This window comes from Dendropsophus ebraccatus, chromosome 3 (genome assembly GCF_027789765.1).
Source record: "Dendropsophus ebraccatus isolate aDenEbr1 chromosome 3, aDenEbr1.pat, whole genome shotgun sequence".
Classification (NCBI taxonomy): domain Eukaryota; kingdom Metazoa; phylum Chordata; class Amphibia; order Anura; family Hylidae; genus Dendropsophus; species Dendropsophus ebraccatus.
In genome coordinates this window covers 99,454,092-99,476,979 of record NC_091456.1, presented here as the reverse complement: position 1 = coordinate 99,476,979, position 22,888 = coordinate 99,454,092, and the positions used below count along the sequence as shown (strand labels likewise).

The following is a 22,888-nucleotide window of genomic DNA, read 5'->3' as shown; positions in this document are numbered from 1 at the left end:
GCCGAGCCAGGAACTCTCCATAGTAGGAGCAGCTTTCTATGGGAATCCCTATAGAAAACCTCTCCTCCTGGATGTACCTCCTCTTTAAACCAAAGCCAGGAATGGAGTTGAAAAGAGGAGAAATCTCAATCTTTCCTTCATGACCTGTTCTCTGTTTATAGTCTGCTCCTGGCTTTGGCTTCAAAAATCTGTAACATAAATCTCTCTGTGTAACGGCACCCTAGGAGACTTACTTTCATCCTCAGTGCTTGATGCACAAAAATGGACGTATCAGCAGGTTAGAGTCATCAAACCTGCTAATAGTTTCCAACAGTCTGGCATTGGGGGTGTAGACATTCTTTTGATGATAGGATGCTACCAGGTTGTCCCATGTCTTACTTGCTGAGCTCCAGTAGGTCAGCCCTGATGACTGTCTGTCATATAAACCCATTTGTGGACATTTCTATTTGCACAATTCCATCTAGGAATCATAAATACAACTTACTGCCCCAAAGTCTCTTTGAATAGATGATTTTTAAATACAAATGCCACAAATATAAAAAATGCCAGAAAATATATTGTATTCAATTTACAATAAAAAATAAAACACTGGCAAAAGGGAAATTAGAAAAGAGGCAAATACTTTGCCCTGGCTCTATTACCTGTGAGAGAAGATAGCACAATAACAGAGCCTTTTGACTTAGTAAGATGAGGGAGAGCCATGGTGGCAATATGGATATAGCTGAGGAAGTTAACCTGGAAGACAAATAATTTTGATTAAAGACAAAAAGGCAGAGTTACGTTTCCCAACTGCAGAGACAATGGATAAAAAAAACACTGCAATAAGCATATGCGGCTTATGCGCTTTTCAAAAATGCACTTTTTTTTAATTGAGCTTGATCAGGGGGTGTAACTGCACATCTGTATCGTCCTCTTTAAGCCCTTTTTCAGTGGGTAGCTCTTACGTAGTATGTGTGTGTATATATATATATATATATATATATATATAGTATATATCTATCTCTCCCTTATAGCAGTGCTTCTCAATTCCGGTATTTAGGCCTCACCAACAGGCCATGTTTTGAGGATATCCCATTCAAAGAAAAGCTGTGATAATACATGATACACTGAGTATAATTATATCATCTGTGCAATACTAAGGAAATCCTCAAACTATGACCTGTTGGTGAGGCCTGAGGACTGGAATTGAGAAGCACTGCCTTATAGTATATGCCCCGCTCTGTGCAGACATCTTATAGATGGTCCTTTGTTCAGTCTCCCATATAGATGGCCCCCTGTGCATCTACTATAGTAGAGAGCACCCCTCTGTGTAGTCCCTTTATAGTAAATGACAACCTCTGTGCATCCTATATACCAGGGGTAGGGAACCTCAGATCTCCAGCTGTTGCAAAACTACAACTCCCATCATGTGTGGACAGTCAAAGCTAAAGCTATAGTTTTGCAATAGCTGGAGAGTCAAGGTTCCTTATCTCTGCCCTATAGTGTATGGCCCCCTTTGTGTAATCCCCTTATAGATGACCCCTCTGTGTAGTCCACTATAGTAGATGCCCCACCTCTGTGCATGTCCTATTGTATACATCCCCCCAGTGTAGTTCCCTTTATAATGCCCCCTAGTCAGGGCCGGCCTTAGGGGTGTGCGACCTGTGCGGTTGCACAGGGCGCATCACTCCTGGCCAGCTGGGGGGCGCTCTGGCAGACAATCAGCTGCACACCTAACTGGTCTGGCAGAGATATGTTCTGTCTGTCAGAGCGCCCCCCTAGCTGGCCGCCTGCCCTCCTTGCATAGGGGTTGGTTTGGGGCGCTCCCGAAGACAGAGGGGCCAGGGACCTGGCAGATTAATGTTCCGGGTTCGTCCCGGTAAGCTCCGCCCCACGCCGACAAGCCCCGCCCCTTGGCGCCCACCGCGGGTGGGATACTGACAGTCTTCTAGCCACAATGCAGCCTGCTGAACTGTTTGCTGGACAGGTCATCAGCTGTGTGTGGCAGCTAATCTCTGTAGCACAGGCCGTGCTTCCTGGCCGGGAAGTTTACTGACCTGTGACCTCTGCCCAGCCATGTGCCTCCTCTCTTCTCCTCTGCTCCTCATGCAGGGTCAGGAATGCTCTGCCCCTGCTGTAAGTCTGATGATTCTTCTCTCCCCTCTGTCTAACTCTTTATCCTCCCTCCCATCTACCTCTCTATTATCTATCTATCTATCTATCTCCTATCTATCTATCTATCTATCTATCTATCTATCTATCTATCTATCTATCTATCTCCTATCTACCTATCTCCTATCTATCTATCTATCTATCTATCTATCTATCTATCTATCTCCTATCATCTATCTATCTATCTATCTCCTATCTATCTATCTATCTATCTATCTATTAATTATCTATCTCATATCTATCTCCTATCTATCTATCTCCTATCTATCTATTAATTATCTATCTATCTATTAATTATCTATCTATCTATCTATCTTATTTTTCTTTCTCTCCCTCTGACAGTGCAGAGTCTGTATATACTGTGGCAATCTACTTGTGTATACATGCACTGCCACAGTATATACAGACACTGACATCTCTCCTTTCCTTGCCTTCTTGGAGTTTTTTTGTAAAATAAAAAGTTTTAAAAAGAGAATTGTCCGTAATGTTATAAAGCAATGCATAACTACTACGCCCATCATACCCCGACAGCTGAAACAGTGTATAACTACTACGCCCATCATACCCCGACAGCTGAAACAGTGTATAACTACTACGCCCATCATACCCCGACAGCTGAAACAGTGTATAACTACTACGCCCATCATACCCCGACAGCTGAAACAGTGTATAACTACTACGACCATCATACCCCGACAGCTGAAACAGTGTATAACTACTACGCCCATCATACCCAGACAGCTGAAACAGTGCATAACTACCCCTAGCATCCCTCATAGCTGAAACAGTGCATAACTACCCCTAGCATCCCTCATAGCTGAAAGAGTGCATAACTACCCCTAGCATCCCTCATAGCTGAAACAGTGCATAACTACTGCCCTAGCATACCCCAACAGCTAAAACAGTGTATAACTACTACCCCATTATACCCCAACAGCTGAAACAGTGCAATCGCATAACTACTACCCACAGCATACCCCAACAGCTGAAACAGTGCAATCGCATAACTACTACCCACAGCATACCCCAACAGCTAAAGCAGTGCATAACTACTGCCCCAACAGCTGAAACAGTGCATAACTACTGCCCCCAGCATACCCTCATAGCTTAAAGGGGTTATCCAGCACTACAAAAACATGGCCACTTTCCCCCCTCTCTTGTCTCCAGATTGGGTGAGGTTTCAAACAGAGTTCCATTGAAGTAAATGGAGCTTAATTGCAAACCGCACCTGAACTGGAGAAAAGAGAGGGGGAAAAGTGGCCATGTTTTTGAAGTGCTGGATAACCCCTTTAAACCGTGCATAACTACTACCCTGCGCATACCCTAACAGTTGAAACAATGCATAACTACTACCCCAGCATACCCTGATATCTAAAGTTATTGTCTGAACTATAAAACTGCCTGATCTTGCACGGTAAATGGTGTAATTGCAAAAAAGGCCAAATCACATCCCAGAAAAAAATTCTAAAAGTGATGAAAAGGTCACATATATAACAGTCGGGGGTGGCGCCCGTTATAGTAGGATTTAGTCTATCGTATCTAAATACTACAGCCTCCCATCTCATTTATGGTTTTATTGTGGGAGATGTCTGGAGGGATGGGAGGCTGTAAGATTTAGTCTGTCAATATTCGGGGGTATCAAACAGGGGGGGTGGGGGGGCGCCAAAAAGAAAGTTTCGCACAGGGCGCCATCTGCCCCAAGGCCGGCCCTACCCCTAGTCCCCTTCATAGATGGTCCCTCTGCATGTCCCTTTTACATGCCTCTTCTGTGTTGTCCTCCTTATAGATTGCCCCCTTTGTTGTCCCCCTTACAAATGGCTCCCTTGTGTTATTCATCCCCCATATAGATAGCCCCCTTATGTTTCCCATCCCCCATATAGATATCCCCCAGTGTTGTCCATTCCCCATATAGATATCCCCCAGTGTTGCCCATCCCCCTATAGGTAGACCCTAGTGTTGTCCATCCCCCTATAGGCAGCCCCAGTGTTTTCCATCCCCCTATAAGCAGCCCCCAGTCTTGTGCATCCCCCTATAGGCAGCCCCCAGTCTTGTGCATCCCCCTATAGGCAGCCCCCAGTCTTGTGCATCCCCATCCCCATATAGCTCCTAGTGTCCCCCTCTAATAAAGAAACCAAAAACAAAACAGAACTCAACTAACCACGCGCTCCCCCCGTCGGTCGCGGGGTCTCTTCTTCTCTCTTCCCCGCCAGATGAGCAGCTCCCTGGTCGAGTCTCGGGAAGCGCCATCACTGAGCTCAGTGTGCACCACTGAGGCTGGTACTTCCGGTACAGGGAGTGACGTGCTCCCTGTACCGGAAACCCCAGCTGTCGTGGCGCACACTGAGCTAAGTGATGACGCTGCGTGGGACTCGACCAGGGAGATGGTCATCGGGCGGGGCCGACACTCTTGCAAGTAAAACGCTGCTTGCGGTCACAAGAGTGATTGACAGGGCGGGAAGCCTATGGCTTCTTGTGCTGTCAACCAGAACACTGAACACCCAGGAGGCCCGCTCGAACACCGGGCGCTGCAGGCAGTCAGCTCTGGGGCCCAGACCTCGGGCCCTCGGACCCTAGGGGCCTCGTAGCAGACTACGGCGGTAGTTCCGCCAGTGAGCTTGATAAGCATCACCTGAAAAAGCTATGTTGACACATGTTGGAGTCTGTGCCGCAATACTGCAATATCTTCACATAAATGATGCAGTACTGCGATTAATGGGGTTATCCAGCGAAAATCTTTTTCTTTCAAATCAGCTGGTTTCAGAAAGTTATATAAATTTGTAATTTACTTCTATTTAAAAATCTCAAGTCTTCCCATACTTATCAGCTGCTGTATGTCCTGCAAGAAATGTTGTTTTTAGTCTGACACAGTGCTCTCTGCTGACATCCGAGAAAGGAACAGTCTAGAGCAGCAGCAAATTCCCATAGAAAACCTCTCCTGCCCTGGACAGTTCCTGTCTCTGACAGAGATGTCAACAGAGTGCACTGTGTCAGACTAAAAGGAAACCTTTTTCTGCAGGACATACAGCAGCTGATAAGTATAGGAAGACTTGAGATTTTTAAATAGAAGTAAATTACAAATCTATATAACTTTATGAAACCAGTTGATTTGAAAGAAAAAAATTTTCACTGGATAACCCCTTTAAATCATGCACTCACACAATAAAGCAGCAATGCGTAAACACAAACTCATGTTTTATTTATATAAGTAACACCTAAAAATGCAACAAAAATGCGGGGCCTAGGTGGCGATAGCGTCACAGAGACGTAAGTAAACCCTGTTACTCTTTAATAGTGAGGAAAATCATTTCTAATAATTTTCAAATGATATGTACTGTAATTCAGAAAAATCTTATAATTTCACCAACTGTTTAATTAATTAAGGGTTCTTTTACACTAAGTGATTTTTCCGCCTTGGGGGCCGCCAACGAGCACTGATCAGCAAGATCGGATTGCTCATTTGCAGTGCCTTTATATAGCATGAGAAATCAAGCAAATGGGCTGCATGAATGATCCTTGTATCATTTGTGCAGCTCTGGAAACTGACAGCACATATATGCATATATCCATGCTGTCAGTTTTCAGATCACAAGCAGCAATCTATACATACTGTGCTGATTGTGATCCGGTATCCTGTTCTCCAGCCCTCGCACCGACTGTAGGCTGTCAATCATTCAGCGTCCTGAAGTTACAGCAGTGGCTGGAGGGCCGGAGAACCAGATGCCGGATCATAACAGCGTGGCTGGTATGTATAGACTGCTGCTTGTGATCTGGAAACTGATAGTGTAGTGTCCCACTATGGGTGGTTCTTCTGGTCTTTACACACCCAGGTAAAACTAGGTTACTAAAGTACACAGCTAGTGCAGATAGTTGCTGTTCCCTACTCCAGCCACTAGATGTCTCACTCCCCTAGTGCACAGCGGCAGTAGATGTGAAAAGGTTTAGCCTGTGTTTACACTCTTTACAACACACTCTCACACAGTTCCTGGATAGTTCAGTTGTGGTTTGGCTAGAGAAGAACAACACCTGTTTTATTGAGGGACTCACACCAGTAGCTAAGTGCTGCTAGACCTAGACTTGGGGGAAACCAGATAAATAGGAAACATCCTTGCTTATGTCAAGAATCTTTAACTTCAGGACAGTTACCACCTACAAAGAGAGGAAGAGGGACTGATCTACAGTAGAGCACAGATTGGAAGTTTAGATGCTCTCTACTGATAACGCTGGACTATGTGGGAAAACTTTCATTAGTAAGCTCCACCCAGAGACAGAGGCCTGGGACTTGTACTACTGGTCAGATAACACAGATTTAACGACAGATTATCCACTATCTTACATAAAATTATTGGTGAACATCAGGTGGGCTTCATGAAAAAACGTGCAGCTGTTACTAACATACGAACGGTATTACCTGTACAGGACGCAATCTCTGGCCGCAATCTAGCTCCATCTTTCCCTGCTTTATTTTCTATTGATGCCAAAAAGGCTTTCGATAACATTGACTGGAGATGGTTGGAAATGGTGATCGATAGAGTGGGTATCACAGGCCAGGCCCTTTTTTAAGGAATACATCAATACTATCTATGACAAACCTAAAGCGAAAATTCATACTCCCGGATTTCTTTCCTCTAGTTTCTCCCTACAAAAGGGCACATGACAGGGTTGCCCTCTCTCTCCCTTACTTTTTAATATCGCCCTAGAACCGTTGGCCCGTTTTCTCATTTCCTCTAATACATATGATGGTATTACAGTGGAAAAAAAAAGAGATAAAGGTAACCTGTTTTGCAGATGACATGCTTTTATTCTTACGTTCTCCCAAATCCCATTTACATAATATCTTGGATTCCCTGACATACTTTGGCTCTTTTTCCGGATACAAAATTAATATCTCAAAATGTCAATTACTTCCGTTACATAGGGGCTCTCCAGATTATACTTCTGAAGATATGCCTGTAGAAATAGCTAAATCATATATAATGTATTTGGGGGTCCATATAGGTCGTTCTCCTATCGCACTCTATAAACTAAACTATAAACCTCTAAAATTACTAAAGAATTAGAAAAATGGAACTCTCTACCCCTTTCCTTGGCAGGCAAAGCTCATTTATTAAACATGATGTAATTTCCTAAACTACTTTATCCTATCCAAACAATACCTCTGCTACTCCACCATACTGATATTTCTCGTCTACGCTCTTTATTTATAAAATTTCTGTGGAATGGTAAAAAAGCCAGAATTGCTTGGGATAAACTTTGCCTTCCAAAAAATAATGGAGGCTTACAATTACCTGATATACGCCTATATAACCTAGCAGCATTGTTCCGCCACGCCAAAGACTGGCTCCAAGGATCTTCTCATTTCTCTTCTATCTCTTTAGATTCTCAACTTGTTTCTCCTCTATCTCTTTCTGGCCTCCTGCACTTCAAACTCCCTCATATACCTTCTGAAGTTAAAAAAACATCTTCTCATTAAAGATACGATTGCCTCTTGGAAATCTATTAGGAAATTATTTAATCTCCCAATGCATGTTTCTACAATGCTTCCCCTATGGGAAACAAGTTCTTTCCCCCTGGGCTACTCCAGCAACTTATTCCAAATTTGGAAAAAACAAGGAATCATGCACTTGGGAGACATCTTAAGAAACGATGGTTACAATTTAATGTCATGGGAGGAAATTTGCAGTAAATTTTCCTTACCCACATCCGAAGAAGCTCAATATAAACATATATTAAATCCTTTTACATGTCTCATACTAGAGGAGACCATAACACTCTCTCTTCCGATACATTTCATAAACTCCTACCGTCTGACAAGTCTCACCTTCCATTACGGGACATATATGATACTCTCAAAAACCACACTCAAATGAACAATAAACTAAAAGTTTTTAAATCATGGGAAGCTGACTTTCCTATCCCTCAACTACAAAACAAACTTCTAGCAGGCCTGAAAGCAGTTAGAGCTTCTATAATAAATGAACAATGGAGGGAAATGCACCTAAAAATTCTACACAAGGCCACATACGCGTTTGACCGATCTTGGAAAAACGCACCCGAACATTTTCTGAAACAATGCCCTAAGTGTAGTCTTCACAACCCTAATCTCCTTCATGGGCTTTGGCTTACTAAACTACTAAATATTGGACAGAGATCAGGGAACTAATAGACTTCATTTGGTGTATTGCGTTACCCAACAATCCACTCCCATGTATTTTCCATTATCATTCAGTGAATTTGGATGGTGTAGAAACCCGCATATTTTTACCGCAGGGAATCTATATTGTTTTACTTGTTACTATGAAATGTATATTACGACACTGGATAAAGGATTCTTTTCCCACTATTTCTGAAGTCAAAGATACCGTTGTATATCTCCTCCATTTGGAGAAAATCAATGCATTACATAGTCCGAATTCATCTCTAAAGAATTTTTTCAAAAAATGGAGGTTAATGATGGCTGAACTATTATCTCCCACTGAAATCATCACCTTCATGTCCTGTTTTAAAAATAAAAAATGGTATATGGAAGCTGGTATAGGAAAACTCAAAATTCCTGCTTCCAATAATTAAAATATGTTATTTATTGAGCGCCTATCTCTGACTTCAGACGGGGGAGCGGCGGGCTGGTCATGTGTCTTGTGTTGTGTATGTCTTGTGCTTTATGTTATGTCCTTTGTAAATTTTACTTTTATTTTATATTATTCATCTGTCTTGTCTAGTTCCTCAATCTATTCTCTTTTCAAGGTATTCTGTTATTAGGTACGAGTAAGAAACTGTTCTACTATTGGATAATATATCCCCCTTTTGTTAACGGCATTCTAAAAACATAACTTATATGTATCTGGTAACGTTCTCCAACTACGGACTACAACTTTCCCACTTCTCAACTTCTACAGAACATACTAAGGGACTCTTTTTGGGACATTTTATGTCTGACTTTTACACTACAGAATTGTAATATTTTTCTTTTATCTTCTGTTGTTAAGTAATTAACATCCTCTCACGATGTAATGCATGAGATACTGTACGATATTTATTTTTGCCACAATGCCGAAAACCAATAAAATATTGAATTAAAAAAAAACAACAACACAGATTTTACTAAACGTAAGTACAAATATTTCTTCAAGATACACTTTACACACATCCCGGTAGAGTACTGTCCTACTTAAGCAAGGGCTCCTATCTGGTCCCTAGATACTGATTGTACCTAAAGCACTGTTATATTTTTGTATTGCACTGAAGCCTTTAACTTAAAGTGACACTGTCACCTCCTTTTGCATTCTGACATCTCTACACAGGTGTATAGGGTAAATTTAACGTTTTTCATACCTTATTTTATATCATACGTCACCCACACCGCCACAGTTGGCCACGCCCCTCGCCGGCCATTGGACCAGGCTGGCCGAAAGGTCTAGACCCCACCCCCTTTACGTCGACCAACCAATGGACGACAAGGGGGCGGGGCCACGCCCACTTAACACAATCTGAAAAATGCTAAGTTTACCCTTTACACCTGTGTAGAGATTTCAGAATGCACAAAGGGGGGTGACAGTGTCACTTTAAGTTTAAATACTTGTTTAAGAGGGACACCTGCAAGGCTGTAGAATGCAGAGAATGCAGAGGCCATAGGAAGTTATAACTGTACTGCATACCACAGTGGATTTCGTGCGGATGCGGCATGTGTGAATGCACCCTGTAAAGAATTTTTTTTAAAAAGCAAAAACAACAACAACGAAAAATAAGCTGCATGGTAATGCTATTAATGTTAAAAAAAAAAAAAAAAAAAAGTTTATAGCTGTTATGGCCTTATGGTGGGCTGGTTACTGCATTTTTTAAATATTTTTGCACAAAGACATAAGATCTCTACCATGAATTAAACAAGAAATGTATTTTCTGCTTATGTATCTAGGGAAACAAACCTCCATTAGCAATCTTGTGTGGTTTACATCTCCATCCCACATCTGAAATGGGGTATAGCCGATGTGATTTAACACCAGATAATCCAAACCGCCTGTAGGGTTACACAAAAGAAGAAATTAATTGGAATTTTTTTATTTTTTAACAAAAAAAGTTAACAGAATGAGGCTGGATCTCCCATGTGCTTTTGTGAACCATTTTGAACTGATCCATTGTTGTATATGTTCAGGTTTTTATTACATGATCCCTTTGTGTTTATCAATCAAATAAATTGATTTATTTGAATCAGTTTGCATCTGTTGGCACTTCTGTTTTTGTAAGCTTCTAACAGGATCCATTTCTCCTCTTTTGAGCATGCTCAGTTCCAAAAACAGATCATGACGAATGGATAGGAAAAGGATGTAAACCAAGCACTCTTCGTTGTGATCACAACGGCCATAGGTTTCCGAATTCATTGATTTCTATTGATTTCAATAAAACAATGTCCGTTGTTGTGCACACAGCGCATCAACTGCCACTGTACTAAATGACGAACATGTCTATTTTCTACGGCCGTTGTTTGTAGAAAATAGACTGTTCACACACTGCGTGGCCATTCTGTAGGCTGTAGTGTGAATAAAAGTCAATAGTTTATTGATTTTCATTCACACCTGTACGGCCAGCAGACTTGTAAGGGTGAAAAAAATAATGTTCCCATGGCTGATACTGCACCATTGCCCAGAAGGACACGCAATACAGGGGCCGTTCCTTGACACTGAAAACAACAGCCGTTGTATTACAACATGTAAACATGAAAGGAATGGGGCCGCTTTTTAGTTGTTTCCCAAGCGTTGTTTACTAAACATTGTATGAGTGTGAATAATTGGGAAAAATCTGGCAATGTGTCACACACTCGGAATGAAATGTACTGATTTTTACCGAATCACTTTGAACCCAAATAAATTACTTATACATGCTTTATCATTGAGATAATATGCATCAAAGATAAACACTGAGTGAAGGACCTTAGACAGCACAATCAGACAGATAAAAGGTACAAAGATACTTATACAATTGTAACATAGGTCATGGCAAATAAATTTCAAATCCAGTTTTGTTAAAATTCCATCCATAAAGCGTAACTATAAAATATTTTGACCTTTCAGTTTTAGTTAGCTTAGGGCATGATAACAATTTTTGCAATATACATTAATAACCTAAAATGAACAGTTTTTTAAATACATAAGGCTGATTACGCCCTTACAGCTCTGTCTGGCTCTGACTTATTTCTGCATTCCTGCTGGACACGCCCCCTCCCTGCAGATCCGTACTTAGGGCCCAATACCACCAGACGATTATCGTTAAATCGTTCGAATCTAAACGATATTCGTTCGGATGAAATGCAGTTAACGATTAACGACCGAACGAGAAATCGTTGATCGCTTTATAAGACCTGGACCTATTTTTATCGTTGCTCGTTCGCAAATCGTTCGCATTGAATAAGACATCGTTCGGTCGTTTGCAATAGATACGAACGCAATAGCGAATAAATAGCAAAGAAAAAACGATCGCAAGTACGATCATAAGTAACGATTATTGTTCCATGGAAATGAGTGAACGTTTTCAGGTCTTTCGCAATAGCGGTCGTTTGAAATCGTTAACGATTATGCAAACGATAATCGTCCGGTGGAATAGGGCCCTTAGAGTACAGACTCTGACAGCAGCATCAGATAATAGCCCTGACACACACATAAACAAACCCTCCTCCCCCCCCTCCTAGCAGCACGTTCTCCCCCCTCCCCTCACAGAGATCACATAGCAGAGCTGAGGGTGTTGTGTGTGAGGAGCAGCGCAGGGGAGGAGATGGATGGAGGGACAAGTACTCAGTGCTTCAACAAGGAGGGACATCCCATCCCATGACTCCAATGTGCTGCATGAGGGAGAGTGGGTGAGTCACTGAGGGGAGGACTACAAGTCCCAGCACAACACAGCTGTAGTCCTTCCATAGTACATATAACACTCACTATCAGATGTCTGCAGCAGGTGCCCCCACCTCCATGGCTGACATTATCCTACAGTGTAATGAGAGCAGATGACTGTATCTAATCCCACTGTGTGTGATACCAGCGGCTGGTGCTCTGTATCTAATCTTACATTGTGATACTGTATGCTTGGGCTCTCTCTGATCCTGCTATGTGTCATACATCTGAGGTGCTGCTCAGTGAATGGAGGGAGCCAGCCAGGGAGATGAGGGATAGGCCACGCTCACTTTCTCTCAGCCAGAAGAAAAATTCATTTATTCTTCTGAGCCAAACAACTGGGGATATCTCAGCGAGCGTACATGCTATGAACACAGTTTAGGGCTCTTTTTAAAGGGTAACACATGGGCTTTTTATTTGAGGAATTTCATTTTTTGGCTACTGAAATTATAGTTACGCTTTAAGTTGGCCATAGACATAGCTGTCAGCTTTAAAGCGACTCTGTATCCACAATCTGACCCCCCCCAAACCACTTGTACCTTCAGATAGCTGCTTTTAATCCAAGATCTGTCCTACGGTCCGTTCGGCAGGTGATGCAGTTATTGTTCTAAAAAAATACTTTTAGGCTGCGTTCACACTACGTATATTTCAGTCAGTATATTTCAGTCAGTATTGCAACCAAAACCAGGAGTGGATTAAAAACACAGAAAGGATCTGTTCACACAATGTTGAAATTGAGTGGATGGCCGCCATATAACAGTAAATTACTGACATTATTTCAATATAACAGCCGTTGTTCTAAAATAACAGCAAATATTTGCCATTAAATGGCGGCCATACACTCAATTTCAACATTGTGTGGACAGAGCCTTTCTGTGTTTTTAAACCACTCCTGGTTTTGGTTGCAATACTGACTGAAATATACATATACTGACTGAAATATACGTAGTGTGAACGCAGCCTTAAACTTAAACCCGTGCCAAACGGGAGTATCTGTGCCCTAACTTTGCACCACCCCTCCGTCCCTCCTCCCCACCCTCTGCATCATTAGGAATGCCACTGAAACATTTTCCCCATGCTGAACATTGCACAGGTCCTTAACGATCCAGCCCATGTGCCGGGCTGACACAGGTGGGGAATAGGAGGCAATCTGCCTGGAGCATTCCTAATGATGAGGAGAGTGGGGATGAGGAACAGAGAGGTGATGCAAAGTTAGGGCACAGATACGCCCGTAGGGCACGGGACTTTAAGTTTAAAAGTATTTTTTTAGGACAATAACTGCATCACCTGCCTAACGGACCGCAGGACAGATCTTGGATTAAAAGCAGCTATCCGAAGGTACAAGTGGTTTGGGGGGGGGGGGGGGTCAGATTGCGGGTACTGAGTCGCTTTAAAGTGAATTGATAACCAGCTGCAGGAACAGTTTATAACATTAAATAGCTGTGCTTCTAATGTGTGTGCCCCCCCCCCCCCCCCTTATTTCCTCGCCCTTTCCCTACTGATAGGCAGCCAGGGCACTTGCACAGCAATTCTCTATAGCTGCAGATGGGCCCTAGAGCCCAGGTTCGTCCATAACTGGGAAAAGGATGGGGAAAGACAGGGTAAGAATAGTCTCCATGAGCAGCTTGGGGTAATAGACATGTCTCTTTGACCCTCCCTGTGGGCCATGAATAAAAAGCACATTTTTTGCAAAAATGCACAGACAGATACTCTGTATAAAGGTACAGTTAGAAACATTGCAAACACAGCTGGCTAGCTTACACTATATACTGCTCTGGCAGCTGGTTCCCAATGACAAATTCACTTCAATAATGTTTATTACACCCAATGAAAGCACCCACCATATGCTATTATATAGGCATACAATGCCATACATTGTCCACATATATAAATATGCTTTTCAATAAAGAGGCATCTAGCCAGAATATATATATATGTGTGTGTGTGTGTGTGTGTGTGTGTGTGTGTGTGTGGCGGTTGCTCGGCCGGTCACTAGCTAGATGGTACTGTGTGACACCACTTCTGTGGTGGATGGTCAGTGAAATATAGCTCAGCTAGTTTGTCATGATGCCAGTGCTAACCCAGCACACAGGTGTGATGGTATACCTGCTTGTTCTGTGTGGCTGGCTATACCCTTTCCTAATGGTCGGTGACCTGCCGGGTTGTTATGGGTCTCTTGGGCACTTATCACGGTGGTCCAAAATGGAAATATGACCCACCCGGACTGTCGGTATCGCCACCCTCAGAAAAGGGAAATGACCCAAAGACAGTGTAGCTTGTGTGAAGGTGCTGGTGCAATGATCACTGAGTCCCAGTAAAATAAATAAAACTTTTCTTAACTAGCAAGCCTCTGGTATTACAGGTTAAATAGTGACTGTGGAGGTACAGACTTGCATTCACTCAATCTGTGCTGAGAGATTCCCAACTCAATGTAGTACTGTGCTCTGCGGGAACTTTAGAAGAAGAAGAATACTTGAGAAGTGAATACTTGAGAGAAGAAGAATACTTGTGCCCGTGTTTCGACCTTTGTTGCTATACCACCTTTTGCCATGTAGTGTCGAGTTACCAGTCCTGCCAGGGTGACACAAGCCCCAGTCCTAGTTACCTGCATTGAGCAAAGTGTCAGAAATTATCCGGTGTCACCTGCACTGTGAGATAGAGTATGTAGACCCTTGGCTGCTTTGCTCTATCCGGATCAGTCCCTCTGTCTAGGATACTGTCTTACAGTGTGTATATTTGTTCACGACGTGGGTTGGGATGTCCTCTGACCCAGGGTGGGGGTGGGTTAAAAAAATAACATCCACTTACCACTCTGGATCCCGCACTGGTGCCCACATTCCGCTGCTCTTTTCTCCCAGTGTGTGACCGTTTCCTGGTCTTGGGTCATGATGTGCCAGGCTCACTCAGACATTCAGCAGCTGTAACAGCGTCCCACCTCCTTACTTTTGTTTAATTTTTTTTTTTTTTTTTTATTTACAATGGGAAAAGACCGGTTGGGTATTTTTTTACTGGTAAGTATTAGATGCTTTGGCGGAATCCACTGCTAACCGTTCCGGTGTCCAAAGTTGTCCCACTGCCCAACTCCATCACAACATTGAGAACCCTGGAACTTCAATCAGCCAGGTGGAAGTGTCAAACGGAGAACACATCAGGCTTAGTGTCCTATTACACGGAGCGATTTTTAACGATTAACGACTAACGATAAACGATCGCAAACGAGATTGTTTATCATCAACCTGAAATCGTTCAGCATATTAGACAGAACGATGGTCATTAGATACGATCGTTATTACATTCGTTATTGCGATAGTTTACTCCTTCTGATCTCAAAAACAATGGGTAATGTGCAATTACAGTGAACGATTAGTGAAAAAATGCGGAACTTAAGTGAATGAATGTGGAATTACAGCGATTAACGATAATTTCAGATCTAAATCAATGATCAACGACATACGAATGATTTTTCGATCGTTGCCTGCAATTACAAAGAATGATTATCTTTTAAATTCGAACGATATAGCGATTTTTCACACAATAATTGTCTCGTGTAATAGGGCCCTTAGAGAGCACTTCTAACATTGAAGTCCATATCCAGTGGGGAGCCAGCAGGAGGAACACAGCACACAGTGTTCTTCATATAGTGTTCTCCTGTGTCATAACTGCATGAGCAGTTTTATGTTTCATCATAAAATCATCATAAATCATCATCTTTTTGGAAATATCTTGAGAGACAACTTTTTGTGTATGTATTATTGTGTGCATCTCAAAGGGTATAAGATATTGTTTTGCACTCACTTATCCCAGTTACTCCATTTCTGATCTGATACTGCCTTTAGACTGCTAAACTGATAAACAACTGCCATCAGCACAACCACAATGTCTGTCATTAGCAATGAGTGCCAGCTGATGACCGCAGCCTGTACTCACCGGCTATGATGCAAGCTCGGCTACTGAGCTCACGTCATACTGCTCCAACACATGAAGGAACAAGAGGATGATGGGGGTGTAGTGGTATGATGATGAGGGAACAAGAGGATGATGGGGGGTGTAGTGGTATGATGATGGAACAAGAGGATGATGGGGGTGTAGTGGTATGATGATGAAGGAACAAGAGGATGATGGGGGGTGTAGTGGTATGATGATGAAGGAACAAGAGGATGATGGGGGGTGTAGTGGTATGATGATGAAGGAACAAGAGGATGATGGGGGTGTAGTGGTATGATGATGGAACAAGAGGATGATGGGGGGTGTAAAGGTATGATGATGGAACAAGAGGATAATGGGGGTGTAGTGGTATGATGATGATGGAACAAGAGGATGATGAGGGGTGTAGTGGTATGATGATGATGGAACAAGAGGATGATGGGGGGGTGTAGTGGTATGATGATGGAACAAGAGGATGATGGGGGTGTAGTGGTAGGATGATGGGGGTGTAGTGGTAGGATGATGGGGGTGTAGTGGTATGATGATGAGGGGTGTAGTGGTATGATGATGAAACAAGAGGATGATGGGGGGTGTAGTGGTATGATGATGGAACAAGAGGATGATGAGGATGTAGTGGTATGATGATGATGGAACAAGAGGATGATGAGGATGTAGTGGTATGATGATGGAACAAGAGGATGATGGGGGGTGTAGTGGTATGATGATGGAACAAGAGGATGATGAGGGTGTAGTGGTATGATGATGAAAGGGCAGGAGGATGAAGGGGGTGGTAGTATTATGATGGAGGTGTTTGTAGTATGATTATGAAAGGGCAGTAGGATGAAGGGGTAGTAGTATGGTGATAAAGGGGCAGGAGGAGGGGACAACATGGGGGGCATCTGTAAGGGGGATAAAATGGGGGGCCATCTATATGGGGGCATCTATAAGAGGGACAACACAGGGGGCCATCTATAAGGGGGAAACATTGGGGGCCATCTATAAGGTGGACTACATGGGGGGTGTATACAATAGCATAGTGTCAGGGCTACCTACTAAATGAGGGTGTAAAGGGGACAGTACAGATGTGCAGTTTTTAGAGAGATGAGGATGGTGTCAGTGTGAGGAGCCTAATATGTCTGTCTGGCAGATTCTGTGGATTCGTGGCCTAGAGAAGTTCTCATAATGGCCCAGGGCAGATGGAGAAGATGAAAAGGGAAGAACTCCGATCAGAGAAGACGTCCCCTGTGAGTCACTTGATATAACTGCACTGTAATGTATATGGTGTATAGATCCTGTGTACAGTGCGTCCACCTCTATATGACTGTATGAAGTGATATTGGTTTATGTACAGAGGATTATATTCAGTAGCAGCGGTGGTGTTAGTCACTATGTGGTGGTATTATTTGTTACTTGTAATCTGGTACTGTGTTTTATTGGATTTAGTATACTGGATTTGGTCAGTAACAATATGGTGGTGATGGTTGTGGTGTGGTGGTAATATTTCCCCTTGTGTACTGGTAATATTGGTCTCAGTAAACAGGATTTGTTTAGTAACAGTATGGCGGTGATAATATTTCCTGTATACTGGTATTATTGGTAATATCAGTCTTGAGATATACAGTGGCGGTCTTTGGCACCAAGCACCCCAAGCAATCGCTTGGGGCCCCCAACATCCAGGGGGGCCCCCACGCCCCGCTCTTGTGCTCAAGACCGCTGGACAGGGCCGCTGCCCCGCTCGCTGCTGCCATCTGAACTGTTCAATGAATAAGTATCCAACAACACCAACTTAACGTTCTATAGTGAGTGTGCGATTGTAGAGGAAGGTACACTCACATTTTAGTAGTCTTCATCTTTGACTTTATTGATGCAATATTCGGGATTCGGCTGTGTGTAGTCAGAGCACTGGAGGTAGCTGGAGGTTAGGCGTCCTCTCCCTGCCGCGCGACGTTTCGGAAGGCGGGCTTCCTTACTCATGCGCACAGGTGAGTGGGTCCAGCTCAGCTAAATACCGACGTCTGACTTAAACAGTCATATGAACAAAACATACTAGAAATATATTAGTGATATCAGTATCCATCATATTGCACATATTCTGTACAAATGTCACATTATTTATACATATTGTAAATATTATAAACGTCGTCCACTTAGGGGAGGAGAGGATCATAAAAATGCTTTAAAGCTACATACTTCATTTAAGCCGTTAGGCTCTAAGCTATCAAGTTTTTTGATCCAATAGGTCTCCCGTAGAAGTAGCAGCTGTTTATCTCTCTTTTCTGAACTTGTAGTTTGTACCTCTTCCAAAATGCACCATCTTAGCTCATATATGTGGTGACCTGTCTCTTTAAAATGTCTGGCAACACTCGTCTCACCATGTTTAGTTTTTTCTTCCATTGTGTTCTCTGTTTTTAGGTATCTCCTTATTGTGGCTCTGTGTTCATTTATTCTCACTTTTACCTGTCTCATAGTCTGACCTACATAGGTCTTTCCACACGGGCATTTTAACATATATATAACCTTTTGTGTGTTACATGTAAAAAACCCTTTGATTTTAATGTTATACCCTTGTGTTGGATGTTGAATTTGTTCTCCTTTTATTATTGATGTACAGTTCTGACACTGTAAGCATCCAAATGTGCCTTTACGTTGTGTCCTTAAGAATGTTTGTTTGTCTGTTTTTCTCTTTTTGATGTCACTTCTTATTATTTTGTTGGCTATCGTTTTACCTTTTCTTAATGCTAACATAGGTTTGTTTTGGAACAATTTCCCAAATTTGGGTTCTCTTTGCATTATCGGCCAGAATTTGTTAATGGCTTTTTTTATAATTGGGATGTGTTGGTCAAACGTGGTCACAAATATTTGTCTCTGTTCGTTTTGTTTATGTGCATTTTGTGATTTCTTTTTTTTGATAGCTCTATTAATTTGCTTCTGTTTGTACCCTCTTTGTAGAAATTTATTTTGCATAATCTTCTGACATGTCTTTTTATTGGTTTCAGTGTTCACTATTCTTTCTATCCTTTGCATTTGGCTTCTTATTATACTGTCAAACACTTGTGGTGGATGGTGACTCGTGCGGTGTAGCAAATTATTTCTGTCAGTATTTTTTACATACAGTGTTGTTTCAAAACCTTCTTCTTTTTTTGTCACTAGTACATCAAGATAGTGTATTACTTTTTCATTGTACTCTAGGGTAAATTTTATTGTGGGGTGACAGGTATTTAAGTATGACACAAATTCCATAAGTGACTGTTCACTCTCTCTCCACAGGAGGAACACGTCGTCCACATATCTGTACCATGTGAACGACGTGTTCCCCAGTGTGTTCTCTAAAACATATTTTCTTTCGAACGTCTCCATGAAAATATTGGCGACACTTGGTGCCACCGCAGAGCCCATGGAGACTCCATACGTCTGCAGGAAGAAATCCTGATCAAACCTGAAATAGTTTTTTGACAATATTAACTCCAAGAGGCCCATCAGAAAATTTATGTCATTATTTGTAAAGCTTGGGTTGTCCTGCATAAATTCTCTTATGGCAGCCATGCCCTCTTCATGTGGCACGTTGGTGTACAAACTCTGCACATCCAACGTACACATGAACGTAACGTCTTTGATATTTTCTTTCTGTAGTTTACACAAGAAATCATTGGTGTCTTTCAAGCACCTAGTAAAGCCTTTGATAATATTCTGTAGAAAGCTGTCTATATATGTGGCCACCGGCTGAAAGATCGACCCCACTTGTGACACTATTGGTCTCCCTGGTGGTGACTTAAGGTTTTTATGTATCTTCGCCGACAAGGGGGGCGCCATTGTTATAATGAATAAATCAGATTACCTGAAGGAGGCACATAAACAGCTGTCTGATGAAAAGGTGTACCACCGACTGAGAGGCGACCCCACAGATAAGTTCAAAGATGAACTGGATAACTATATACAGGATGCAGTAACAGCTGACATTATAAGTGAACACACAGCGAATACACTGATCAGTGAGAATCCCAGAGTTCCCATTCTGTATCTAGCCCCGAAGATACATAAAAACCTTAAGTCACCACCAGGGAGACCAATAGTGTCACAAGTGGGGTCGATCTTTCAGCCGGTGGCCACATATATAGACAGCTTTCTACAGAATATTATCAAAGGCTTTACTAGGTGCTTGAAAGACACCAATGATTTCTTGTGTAAACTACAGAAAGAAAATATCAAAGACGTTACGTTGGATGTGCAGAGTTTGTACACCAACGTGCCACATGAAGAGGGCATGGCTGCCATAAGAGAATTTATGCAGGACAACCCAAGCTTTACAAATAATGACATAAATTTTCTGATGGGCCTCTTGGAGTTAATATTGTCAAAAAACTATTTCAGGTTTGATCAGGATTTCTTCCTGCAGACGTATGGAGTCTCCATGGGCTCTGCGGTGGCACCAAGTGTCGCCAATATTTTCATGGAGACGTTCGAAAGAAAATATGTTTTAGAGAACACACTGGGGAACACGTCGTTCACATGGTACAGATATGTGGACGACGTGTTCCTCCTGTGGAGAGAGAGTGAACAGTCACTTATGGAATTTGTGTCATACTTAAATACCTGTCACCCCACAATAAAATTTACCCTAGAGTACAATGAAAAAGTAATACACTATCTTGATGTACTAGTGACAAAAAAAGAAGAAGGTTTTGAAACAACACTGTATGTAAAAAATACTGACAGAAATAATTTGCTACACCGCACGAGTCACCATCCACCACAAGTGTTTGACAGTATAATAAGAAGCCAAATGCAAAGGATAGAAAGAATAGTGAACACTGAAACCAATAAAAAGACATGTCAGAAGATTATGCAAAATAAATTTCTACAAAGAGGGTACAAACAGAAGCAAATTAATAGAGCTATCAAAAAAAAGAAATCACAAAATGCACATAAACAAAACGAACAGAGACAAATATTTGTGACCACGTTTGACCAACACATCCCAATTATAAAAAAAGCCATTAACAAATTCTGGCCGATAATGCAAAGAGAACCCAAATTTGGGAAATTGTTCCAAAACAAACCTATGTTAGCATTAAGAAAAGGTAAAACGATAGCCAACAAAATAATAAGAAGTGACATCAAAAAGAGAAAAACAGACAAACAAACATTCTTAAGGACACAACGTAAAGGCACATTTGGATGCTTACAGTGTCAGAACTGTACATCAATAATAAAAGGAGAACAAATTCAACATCCAACACAAGGGTATAACATTAAAATCAAAGGGTTTTTTACATGTAACACACAAAAGGTTATATATATGTTAAAATGCCCGTGTGGAAAGACCTATGTAGGTCAGACTATGAGACAGGTAAAAGTGAGAATAAATGAACACAGAGCCACAATAAGGAGATACCTAAAAACAGAGAACACAATGGAAGAAAAAACTAAACATGGTGAGACGAGTGTTGCCAGACATTTTAAAGAGACAGGTCACCACATATATGAGCTAAGATGGTGCATTTTGGAAGAGGTACAAACTACAAGTTCAGAAAAGAGAGATAAACAGCTGCTACTTCAACGGGAGACCTATTGGATCAAAAAACTTGATAGCTTAGAGCCTAACGGCTTAAATGAAGTATGTAGCTTTAAAGCATTTTTATGATCCTCTCCTCCCCTAAGTGGACGACGTTTATAATATTTACAATATGTATAAATAATGTGACATTTGTACAGAATTTGTGCAATATGATGGATACTGATATCACTAATATATTTCTAGTATGTTTTGTTCATATGACTGTTTAAGTCAGACGTCGGTATTTAGCTGAGCTGGACCCACTCACCTGTGCGCATGAGTAAGGAAGCCCCGCCTTCCGAAACGTCGCGCGGCAGGGAGAGGACGCCTAACCTCCAGCTACCTCCAGTGCTCTGACTACACACAGCCGAATCCCGAATATTGCATCAATAAAGTCAAAGATGAAGACTACTAAAATGTGAGTGTACCTTCCTCTACAATCGCACACTCACTATAGAACGTTAAGTTGGTGTTGTTGGATACTTATTCATTGAACTATTACATGCCAAAGAGGTGGGAGTTGGCAGTATCCACGTTAATTGCTCGTGATTGAGCTTATTTGTGGTCTGAAGCCAGACATTGCGCTTTGTTCAAGCCATCTGAACTGTAACTATGAGCACTCATAATGAGCGCTCATAGTTACATGCAGCAGCACTGACAGGGCGGGAGACATTGGCTCCCTTCCTGTCAGTCACTCTTGTGGCCGCAGGAAGGGTTTTCCCTGCGGTCACAAGTGGCAGCTTTGTCCTTGTGGTGCCGGCGCTCCAGTGACATCACTGAAGCATTGGCGCCAGGACAAGGGGAGTGCGGCCTCTTGTGATCGCAGGGAAAACCCTTCCTGCGGCCACAAGAGTGAAGAGAAGAGGAGACGCCCGGACCCAGGTGAGTATAAGTGTTTGTTTTATTGTGTTATATAATATATGGGAGGGGGAGCACACAGGGGTCTGTTTAACTGGGGGAGTGCACATCAGGGGTCTATATAAATGGGGGGAGCACACAGAGGGGCTATATAACAGGTGGAGCACACAGGGGGGCTATAGACTACTGGGGCTTCACAGAGGGGTCTATATACTACTGGGGGCAGCACACAGGGGGTCTATATACTACTTGGGGCAGCAGAATGGGGTCTATATACAACTTGGAGAGCACACAGGAGGTCTATATCCAAGTGGGGGAGCACACAGGGGGGCTATATACTACTGGGGGAGCACACAGGGGGGCTATATACTACTGGTGGGGAACACAGGGGTCTATATACTACTGGGGGAACATACAGGGGGTCTATATACTACTTGTGAGGCACACAGGTGGTCTATATATAACTGGGGGAGCACACAGGGGTCTGTATACTACTGGGCAGCACACAAGGGGTCTATATAATACT

General features: G+C 42.3%; 1 protein-coding gene across 2 annotated transcripts in view; it reads right to left on the bottom strand.

The window, feature by feature from the left end:
* Positions 1-22,888, bottom strand: part of HSD11B1L (hydroxysteroid 11-beta dehydrogenase 1 like) — a 45,104-nt gene that overhangs the window by 8,236 nt on the left and 13,980 nt on the right. For both annotated transcript variants that reach the window (XM_069962352.1, XM_069962351.1), the window contains exons 4-5: positions 10,071-10,162; positions 642-735 (exon numbers count right to left, since the gene is read on the bottom strand). In XM_069962352.1, the coding sequence (XP_069818453.1) occupies positions 642-735; positions 10,071-10,162 (186 nt within the window). The remainder of the gene's footprint in view (positions 1-641; positions 736-10,070; positions 10,163-22,888) is intronic.